This window comes from Panicum virgatum, chromosome 1N, assembly GCF_016808335.1.
Source record: "Panicum virgatum strain AP13 chromosome 1N, P.virgatum_v5, whole genome shotgun sequence".
Classification (NCBI taxonomy): domain Eukaryota; kingdom Viridiplantae; phylum Streptophyta; class Magnoliopsida; order Poales; family Poaceae; genus Panicum; species Panicum virgatum.
Window position 1 is genome coordinate 55,863,664 of NC_053145.1, and position 8,884 is coordinate 55,872,547.

Here is an 8,884-nt window from a genome sequence, read left to right on the forward strand (position 1 = left end):
TTTGGATGATTGTCTACACACATTCATCGAGCGAGATATCTTTTTTCAAGTGAATGAAGATGATATAATTGATACTTTCATGAACTTTAGGAAGCGTAGATCTGATAAGAAGAAATAAGGTAATCTCTTTGAACTATCGTAGGTTTGTAAGCTTATTTTATGCATTCTAGGACTTAATGTGCTTCTACTATTTATATTGTAATCTATGCAAGTATTGAACCTAATTTCTCATATACCGAATTGCTCGTGGAATTTTTTTTGTTGTGTACCGATTTTTTTAAATTGTACCGAATACCGAATTGTATGTTAAAATTTTGACATGGCATACCCTAAATTCCAATCCTAGGTCCGCCACTGGGGGTGGAGTCATCCCACCATAATTCATGAACTCATAGTGGACCATCTCATCTCTAGAATGAGGCGATCCCTCAAACCAAACACCCTATTACCCTTGGAAGTAACTTATTGCCGGAGTAACCACCAAAAATGTGGAAAAGACATGTTGATGGTTGCCTTTTGTCACATCCTGAAATTTTTGAATTTCAGGATTTGATTAAAATTAAAAATAAAACAACAATTTTCTCACAATTTAAAATTTTCTCAACATTTATTTTTCTTCACAGAGAATTTAGTGTAAAAGAAAATAAATATTGGTTGTTTTTCAAATTAAATGATGTTGTTCTTCTGGTGATGCATTCATGTCACATGCATAGTGTTGTTGAGTGTGAAAACCTTTCAAAATGTGTTCTATCATCAAAAGTTCTTCCCGGGAATTTTCCGGAATTTTCTGGATTCTTTTCCCATTTTCCCTAGAGAAAAATCTAATTTTTAGAGGCTCTTCCAAATCTTCTCATGAGCTCCAAATATTTTATTTGAGTTCGTTAGGTCCCAATATATTTCTAGGATTTTTCCTAGAATTTTCGGGCCATTTGGAATATTTTTCGGACTTTAAATATGAATTCTAGATTTTTCTAGAATTATTTTAATTTAGAAAAAAATTAATTCCGAATTTTAAATGTGCTAAGTCTATCAAAAGTACATAAATCTCTAATGGACCTCAAGGGCCCAATCGTGTGTTCCCTAATGGGCTAAAGGCACGTAAAGCTCATTAGCATGGAGGGAGGTTTAATACCATATTGCTAGTTGATGTGGGATGGTGAGACTTTTCTGCCTATATATTAAACCAACCTCTCATGGCAACTCCACACAAAAATATAGACTATCAATAGGGAGGCTCCTTGTTTGGGAATCCCTAAAATAATTTTTTCCCCATAATCCCACCATCCTCCGCATCCGTGCATCTCCGGTGAAATCCGACACCACCCTAGTGCTCAACTCGTCGTCCTCTTCGTAGTGGTGTCTTCCTTCTCGCGAGTCGTCGCCATTTCGCCGTCGACCCTGTGCCTTCTCCTCGACAAGTTCACCGCCCTAGTGTTTCGCAAGGTAGCAAGGGAGCTCTCCGACCTTTTTTCCCCTCCCCTTCTCGCTCCTGTGCGCGCGCCCGCGCCCGCCGGCTCTGCTCCGCCGCCTCCTACCGCGCGCAAAACCCTATCCTCCGCCTCCGTGCCGATTGGAGCTCGGAGCCGCCACCGCGTGGCCGTTCTGTTGCGCCCCCGTCGTCTTCGAACCATCTCGGAGCTTCGCGTCGAGGTAGAGGAACTCGCCGGCCCGTTTCCCCCTCCCTCGCACTTGTTTCCGCCCGGTCCTGCTCACCGTCGCCGCCGCCCCGCCATGAGCCGCCGCGAGCTCCACTCCGGCCATGAGAGCCCGCGCCGCTGCCCTAGATCACTTTCCCGCCGCGCGCGTTTGCTCCCCGGCCTAGTCGCGCTCGATTTCGGGCCCCGGACGGCCGTTTTCGGCGAAGTTCGGAGACTCTCTGCCGTGCGCCGCCGCCAGCCCACCCCAATCCACTCCCGCCGTCCGATTTAGATCCAGCGGCCCAGATCTAATATGACCCGAGTCAACTAAACAAAATACCGGTCAACTGTGGTCATTTTTGCAAATAAACCCCTCCATTTTTCCAAAATCAACCCTCCGTCCATCGCAGTTCAAAACTATTTCTGTTTTAGTCCAAATCTTTACTGAAAATACCCTGAGCTTTTCCTAAATAGAACCCGCCATCCTTAGTGCGTAGTTTTGCAAGCTAGCCCCTATAGTTTAGGTTTAATCTCGTTTTAGTCCTTGGTTTCTTTATAGCTAGCCCCTTTTCTTTCAAATCTATCGCTGATAAGTCCCTAGAACCCTGTTTTAATCATAACTTCTTCGTTTCAACTCCGTTTTCATCGATTCTCGCGCTCACGTGATCCTTGCAACGTGTGCGATAGCTTTATGACCTTGTTATCCTCTGTGAGCACAGTTTTCTGTGTCTTGCAAATCTTTTCTGTTAGTCCTTAACCCTTTGGTTAATCGTGACTAATAAATTCCTGACTCACCGTTTAACCCATAGAATCGCCGTTTTAGCTCCGTTTTTCGTGTTTCTTGCGCTCTCGTAACCGTAGCAGTGACCCCTATCCTTTAGTACACCCTTTTAAAGTCTTTCTTTTGTTTTGGTGTATTGTTCATAAATGTATCTTTTTGTTTGCTTTGTATGTTTGCCCGATGATTGCTTCGAGTAGAAGGATCGTTGTTGAAGCTTGAAGAATCAAGAATTGCAAGTGAGCAAAAGCTAAAGAGCAGTGAAGAGCAGTAAGAGTAGCTTATCGTTGGAAAAAGGCAAGTGACCCTAACCATCTTTCTATCTATTCTTATATACAATAGTACTTGATTTAATTGGAACATGGAGAACCACCCAAGAAAACCGTACAACTACAATACTACATGGCTCTGGTCTTGGCTGATTAATTAGAGACTCTAGCTTGTGACAGTCTTACCGAAAGGGCAAGAGGGGATGCATCGATGGGGTATAGCTCGGTCCTCTTGGGGCAATTGGTATTGTTTAATGGTCCTTTGGCAAGGTACCACCTCATTAGGACAGTGTTATGACCGCTTTGACTTGAAACCTTAGCGGATTGTCATAGATTAGGGAATCTTTGTAAATGCCTCGTAGCGTCCCTATGCAGTCACACCTCGGAAGTGTGATACTGTGCCTAGCTAGCACATTGCGTGGTTGGGTTCAAAGTTCTTCGGAACTTTTACGCGAATTGTGGTGAAAGTGTACAACCTCTGCAGAGTGTAAAACTAATATATCAGCCGTGCTCGCGGTAAAGAGCGGCTTGGACCCTCACATGATTAATAAACTTAAAGATGGATTTAAATCACTTTCTGGTTATTTCTTGTGGCCTTGCTGAGTACCGACCATAAGTGTACTCACCCTTGCTTACTGTTGCTCAGAAGGAAAAGTTGCTGTGAAGTATTTTGAAGATGATGCTGAGTTCTAGGCGTACGCAACCCCCAGTCGATTGCCTGTGAAGTTTGGAGTCTGCGTTTCCAGAATAAGCTGTATAACTCTGATAGTCTTTTATTTGTTGTTTTTTTTCTCTTTTACGTGATACTGTTGCTGACTATTCACTTATGATGTCTCTATATGTATGAAACTTGATCTTGGCATACATATAGCTATGCATTCGGTTTTCTTCTTAAAATCGGGTGTGACACCTTTACACATATAGAATTTAAATGGTAATGCTAGTGCACAAGTCTCCTTTACATTTTGAATTTTCCCCCTCTTACACACGGGCTAACACCTGATGCAAAATACATAATACATAGGAACAAGAAACATTTGAATGGGGAAGGTAAACCGCTTTACAGCACTATGATCACCTCAAGTGGAAGTCACAGACATGCTTGCTCAGGTTGAGATGGCCACATCGGGCAGAAGCTCCATACCAGATGGCAGCCAGAAAACCGAACTGATATCAGTAACAGAACTCAATGGAGGGATAAGGGAGCAATCGGTACACTCAAAATTCCCATTGCTCTTTCCATTACTAAAGCAGCATTCAGGAATCTATATGGCCGAGCTTTTGGGGTAGCAATAGGATAGGAAGGGTACACGCTTCAGGGCAAAAATTATATATACACATCAGGCCACAGGCCAATCTCACCTTTCGGAAGCCTTCTCTACACAGGTCACGGCTGCACCTTTACACGATCTTCAGCCGAAGGCCTGAAGCGCAGGAAGCACATAGGTGCAACCGTGCAAGTGCCTTCATTGCTCATCGGTGCTACGGCAGAGCACCATCCAGAGGGTCTGTCAAACTGAAATTATACGCCGAGAGACCTAGCTGTACTATTCACCTTTAATCCTGTAAATAGTTGCGAACTTGTCAGTAAATTGTAGGAGAAAAGTGGAGGGGAACAACAAAAAGTCACACCTTACATGAAAGGTCTACTCGTCGCTAGAGCTGAACTCCTGGAACTCCCTAGCTCAAGTCCATCAGAAGTGCTATATGAGGACAGCAACTTCCTCTGCAATAAAATGCATAGGATACAGTTCAGTTCCTTTTTTTCAATTGAGAACAATAGAAATTGCATCCTGGTTAGATGATGCAATTCTAGAATTTGCCATAGTTTAGTAGCAGAGCAAATCGTTTCCCTTTGATATGGTGCTTGGCTAACCTGATATGCTTAGCACAAATCAGTTCTTTACTGAAGACCAACTTTCTGAAGATTACTCTGTGTTAAACTTGTATGCTTAGCATAGATTAATCTTGTGTCTTCTCACTTATGCAATGTGGGTACCACGGCATCAAAAGTTTGTGATATAAGATGGTCACAATTTAAGGCCTGGTCTACTGAGTACTGGCATCACAATTCGCAAGCGCTGGAAGAAGCACCAGTTCCGATCATGAACATCAAAGGTCAGGAAGGCAAACTACACAAATCATGTGTAGTTTCTTTACATGCTGAGCGAATGGATTTGTAAAATTGGCTACCTCTAGTGTATATACACAGCAAAATAGGAATAACGTGATGGATGAAGTTCTGAACACAATTATCATAAAGAAATTGTTAACAGCCAAACACTGCAACATGAAGCAGACAACTAAAAAAACATAATAATTACTAGTAAGTCGAAATACAAAATCATCAACCAGTGGCAAGAAAATTAACAAAGGTTAACAAAGGCATCACCTAAAGACATGTCGAACTACTTACTTGATCTTCAAAATCAGGACTGGTCAAATTGATGGAGAGATTCCTCATCAACAACAATGCCTAATGGAAAATAGACACATATATCAATCAATGAACACAGGCAGAGAATTCTAAACCATAATTTTTCAGAAATGATGAATTCAACATGCCACATATTGTTTTCAACAGATATAACAAAAAATGATGCCTATTGGATTTGTCGAATGCTTGAATGAGGAGAGATCAACTAATTTCCAGGCAACACTACAGTACATAATTAGCAGAACATTGTTTATCTTGTGTTTTTGTAACTAAGGATTTGACAGAATGGATTATTTTGGAGGAGAAATGGTGCAATACTACTGCTGACGAGTTATGACTTAGGACATGTTCGTGATTATGAGGAGAAAAGGAAAATAAGGCATATCCATGACTGACATACCGTTTCAACATCAATTGGATTCATCTCCTTAAGTTTCTGCAAATGACCACTCGTGCTTGGATCAAAAACACTACCTAAGAAGCTGTACACTTGCGCAAAATCCGGCATAACTGTATCACATATTCGAAAGACAGCATTGAATCAACAGCAATGCCAGTATGAACAATATAATGTAATAATTTATTGAAGACAAAACTTCCATATAGGAAATAGCAAAAAAATGGAAAATAATAGTGCAAAGAAATGGATTGTGCTGTTTTGTGTTACACCATCTAAATGTACGCATGCTAAGCATGATCAGAGGAGATTATCAAAAGCTCAGTTCATTCTAAAGAAGGGGGCAGCTGTTTCAAGATTGAATCTTACAAATTCACAAGAAAGTTACACAGGGAGGATGATGAAAACATTAGTCTTAGAAATAGTAGAGGTGAGCAGAATCTGATTAATTATTTTGAACTGTAAGATAATCAGCAGAAATAACAAGAGGTACTGACGGCGAAGTGACGGAACTTGATTTATTTGATCATTTGCTTCACCAGGTTGCCACGTCCTTGGAGGGACTTCAGTACTGCTTGAGCAAAAATTGTTTGGACCCAGAGTTCCAGGACCCAAATCTTCTGGGTGAAAGATAAGAATCAGCCGAGGAATGTTCCAACAAAACCTATTCTTTGTGAGAAAACAAAACCTTTTGACAGAAGAAGCACACTGAAATACAGACCTTTCATCATCGACGAGGCAACGGCTGGTGGGATGGAACTAACAGCCCATGAAGAAACAGTCACATTCATGCCAGAGTTCCTATGGATGGAAGATGAATCTGTCTTAAGTCCATAGTTTGGTTCTGCAAGTCAGGGAGAGGACATTAAAGAATAATATAATATACAGGGGGTGCTGGTAATTTTGATACCCCCACAGAGCATGAGAGAGAGAGATATGCTTGTTTTTAATCTTTCTGAGGATACGAAGTATCACCATTCTTAGAGGCCTTCTGAGGATATGGATGAGCAGCTTTTCGCTTTGGCCGTGGAGGTGGGACATGTTCGCTGGTTCCATTTTTCTGAACCTTCAAAAAGTACTTCTGTGCATGGCTCCTTATCTACAACACCATATGGGAGTACCAAATGAAAATGGTTCGGCAATAGAGTCAATTGATAATGCAGTAATGAGAAAAAGAGCGTCAGCAAATGAAGAGATCCAAGCCAACTGCATTTTTTTTCAATGTTGTTACACTGAGAAAAGATCACAACCATGGAAAAACCTTCAGTTATTTGTTAATCAGTATCTGTCTGAATTAATAATATGAATATATGATGTATTAATTCAATTGGTTTATTACAGGATAAGCTAAATGTTTTGATTACTAGGGTTCTTAAACAGCTAAGCAACTTCTAGCTCCATTTATAACTCAAATACCTGTATGACAGTCTTGGAGCCAACAAAAGCCTCTATCTTCTTCCAGTCACGGTCAAAGCTGAAAGGAAAGAAACAGGGTTTACGCATGAATATTGCATGCAAGATGCAGTCTTAATTCTCTGACAATTATTTGGGCCAAGTATATGGATTAAAGCACAGTAAATGTTGTGCTCTTGGAGCAACCAGGCACGTTATGGACACAACCATATGCAAAAGGTTGCCTTCATACACATTGGTAAGAACGCCATACAGAAATAGCGGTAATGTGAACACAGGAGACTATGGGAGTTGGGGACCAAGAGAATGGCATCATAAACTACAAATTATGATGCTCAAAGATGTCCACAGATTCAGGTGTGTCCAATCAGGTCCAAGTCAATAATAGCAATCAAAATACTATGAAGCAGAGAACGAGAGCAGTCGTGTGAGGGCATTTCAGAACGGCTATCTGCAAAGCATGTGCTGATAAAGATGCATGAGGCCCTTTCAATTGGGCTGAGGAGATGCATGATTTTTGGGTCCTGACTAACTTGTGTCGGTAGTGTAATTGCAAGAACACATGCTTTGCCGGCTTAGAGAATCTGGTGCGTGTGCCCTACCCAGCCAAACGACACCACCAGTTGAGATCACTAGAGGCTTCATCAGTTGTAAGTACCAACATCAACAGTTTGGATGCTGCCAACTTGTACTACACATTCTTTGTGTGAACCAAAGTAACTCTATACATCTTATTTTCGTATGTTCCACATGAAAAACTGAAATTTTTTCAAATACTAAAGTCCTAAGTTGAACCCAAAACAAAGATGGAAAAAATGATGAAAAAAAAGAACCGCCAATGGTATAACACCAGAATAGTTGAGCAGAAAGCACAGGTGCCTTCATCTCCATGTTCCAAAATCAGAAATTGGATTTACATATTCTGCATATAAACTACAGTAGCTGAATATAAATCATTTTTCGCTATGTTCCACCAAAAAAAGGACCGGACAATCTTCAACTGACAAAGTTCTAGAATGAAATCCCAAATAATTAATAAAGAAATTGGGTTACAGAAATGAAAGGAAAAAAATCCCAAATAAGTAAAAAAAAAACTACTGTTCCATATCAAGTTTATCAGAAAAAATGCGCAAACATTAAAATTCACCACGAAATAATTAACGCATCAAAAAGGGCAGGAAACATCCAAATCTTTACCCAAAAACAAAACCCACTGCAAAGCCGACGCTTCAGACGTGTGAACAACAACGTGCGCTACAAAATCAACCAAACCAGGGCCGGCGAATAGCTGCAGGTCACGGGTTGCGGTCTGCTTACAGCTGCAGGGCCTCGAGGAACTTGTCGTGCTCCTGCTCCGTCCAGTTCTCCCGCGACTTGGTGATGGTGTACGGCTTCCGCACCTTCTTGCTGGCGTCCTCCCCCGACCCGGCCGCGTCGGACGGCGGCGGCAGCGGCGGCGGCGTGCTGGCGGAGACCATCGAGCAGGGGGAGCGGGCCCGAGAGGCGGGGATCTCTCAACGTGCGGTGACGGTCGCGTCGTGTTCTCGCTCGCAGGGAGGAGTGGGAGAGGAAGGTGGAGGAGGCCCTGGCTGGCTGTGAGCCTGCGAGCAGCTGCCGCGCGGCTTGCGGTCCGCGTGGTGTGGCGTTGGCGTGGGGGCGTCGTGGCGCTGGGTGGGTGGGGAGCTGGGGGGGCCTCCGGGGCTGTGATGATGTGAGTGGTGGCGCCGCGCCCGCGCGCTCGTTCCAGCGCCTGGACGCCCCGTTCTCCCGTGGTGCGCGCGACGCGACTGCGAGCGCCGGGCGAGGCGAGGCGAGGCGAGCGCTTGTGGCTGCGCGGGCGGCTGCCACTGCCGCCCACTTGCTCGCCGTCCCTGTCGCGCTCTCGCCTTCGCTCGCCAGGCACGGCGGGTTTGTGTGGCTGCTGTGCGCTCGCTCGCAGTCGCTGCTGCTGTG

At 43.3% G+C, this 8,884-nt stretch overlaps 1 protein-coding gene across 8 annotated transcripts; it reads right to left on the reverse strand.

The window, feature by feature from the left end:
• Positions 1-489: 489 nt before the first annotated feature.
• LOC120656810 (protein REVEILLE 6-like) lies at positions 490-8,611 on the reverse strand. 8 transcript variants are annotated; one of them, XR_005667998.1, is made up of 10 exons: positions 8,249-8,611; positions 6,935-6,992; positions 6,494-6,617; positions 6,240-6,362; positions 6,016-6,138; positions 5,522-5,631; positions 5,077-5,160; positions 4,322-4,410; positions 3,595-4,247; positions 490-513 (listed from the first exon to the last, which is right to left on the reverse strand). XR_005667998.1 is itself a non-coding variant. In XM_039934994.1 (9 exons), the coding sequence occupies exons 1-9, from the start codon at positions 8,407-8,409 to the stop codon at positions 4,232-4,234; spliced, it is 864 nt and encodes a 287-aa protein (XP_039790928.1). In that variant the 5' UTR covers positions 8,410-8,609; the 3' UTR covers positions 3,573-4,231. The 8 variants fall into 8 exon arrangements, 1 of the variants encoding a protein (XP_039790928.1); XR_005667999.1 differs by having other exon boundaries at positions 4,317-4,410; XR_005668000.1 differs by having other exon boundaries at positions 4,317-4,410; positions 6,016-6,135; positions 8,249-8,610.
• Positions 8,612-8,884: the final 273 nt, after the last annotated feature.